Source organism: Parus major, chromosome 23 (genome assembly GCF_001522545.3).
Source record: "Parus major isolate Abel chromosome 23, Parus_major1.1, whole genome shotgun sequence".
In the NCBI taxonomy this organism is placed as follows: Eukaryota; Metazoa; Chordata; class Aves; order Passeriformes; family Paridae; genus Parus; species Parus major.
The window spans coordinates 1,958,929-1,960,336 of NC_031791.1; the positions used below are offsets into that span (position 1 = coordinate 1,958,929).

General features: G+C 57.8%; 1 protein-coding gene across 1 annotated transcript in view; it reads left to right on the forward strand.

Moving 5' to 3' along the window:
• The window catches only part of EIF3I (eukaryotic translation initiation factor 3 subunit I), a 6,537-nt gene that overhangs the window by 2,175 nt on the left and 2,954 nt on the right, over nt 1–1,408 (forward strand). Inside the window, exons 4-6 of the mRNA XM_015649110.1 lie at nt 46–111; nt 629–778; nt 1,143–1,270. Coding sequence (XP_015504596.1) covers nt 46–111; nt 629–778; nt 1,143–1,270 — 344 coding nt within the window. The remainder of the gene's footprint in view (nt 1–45; nt 112–628; nt 779–1,142; nt 1,271–1,408) is intronic.

The following is a 1,408-nucleotide window of genomic DNA, read 5'->3' on the forward strand; positions in this document are numbered from 1 at the left end:
CAGCCAGTGGAATTTGGGGCTGAGATTCCCTAACTGATGGCCCAGGGGACACCAGGCACGTCCTCACCGGCTCTGCAGACAACAGCTGTCGGCTCTGGGACTGTGAGACAGGTGAGGCCATTCCCAAATTCCCCTTGGGGACACGGCTGTGACACCTTCTGAGCCTGGGGGACACCCCAGGCTGGGAGAATCCTGAGAGGAGAAGCTCCAGGGAGAGCTCAGAGCCCCCTCCAGGGCCTGCAGGGGCTCCAGGAGAGCTGGAGGGGGACTGGGGACAGGGGGTGGAGGGACAGGACACAGGGAATGGCTTTGAACTGCAGGAATGGGTCGGTGTTGGGAAGGAATTCTTCCCTGGGTGGGGCTGGGAAGGAATTCCTGGAGATTCTGCAGCTGCCCCATCCCTGGAAGTGTCCCAGGCCAGGCTGGAGCCACCTGGGCTAGTGGGAAGTGACCCTTCCCAGGGCTGGTGAGCTTTAAGTCCCTTCCAACCCAATCCATTCCATGAGAAAAGCTGGAAAAGCCTCCAGCGATTCCTGAGTGGGTCACCAGCCCCTCCTGCCGTCCCTGCCATCATCTCCCCTCCTTTCCCTCTTTTCCCACCCATCCCTGAGGCCTGTCCTGCTCCCAGGGAAGCAGCTGGCCCTGGTGAAGACCAGCTCAGCCGTGAGGACGTGTGGCTTTGACTTTGGAGGGAACATCATCATGTTCTCCACGGATAAGCAGATGGGATACCAGTGCTTCGTCAGCTTCTTCGACCTGCGGGACCCCAGCCAGATCGGTGAGGATCTCCTGGCACGCATTTCACAATCCCACAATAGTCTGGGGACAGCCTGAAATCCCACCCCATTCCCATGGGCAGGGATTCCTTCCCCTCTCCCAAACTGCTGGAATGCTTCCAGGGATGGAACAGAGATGATTCCCTAAAAAAATCACTTTGTTAAGTGGCTGGAAGTGGTTGGGGGTGATCACATCAGCACAATTCCCCCCCTGAGATCCCTGGAAATCTGAGCTCCAGAAATAAGTTACAAAGGAATCCACCCTGGAAATGCTGGAAAAGCCCAAAGCCAAGCTGAGCACGGGACATCAAAGGATAAATGCTGGATCCAGTCCCTGTGGGATTGTCTGATTCCTCCTTCCCACAGAGAACAACGAGCCCTACATGAAGATTCCCTGCAGCGACTCCAAGATCACCAGCGCCGTGTGGGGCCCCCTCGGGGAGTTCATCATCGCTGGCCATGAGAACGGGGAGCTCAACCAGTTCAGTGCCAAGGTCAGGGCCTGGGGGAGGCTGGAGCAGCATTCCCAGCGGGATCAGGGCTGGAATGTGGGATGTGGGGCTCCAAACAGCAGCTTCAGCAAGGGTAATTAAAATGTGAGGCTCCCCTGAGCGAGGCTGGGGGTGACACAG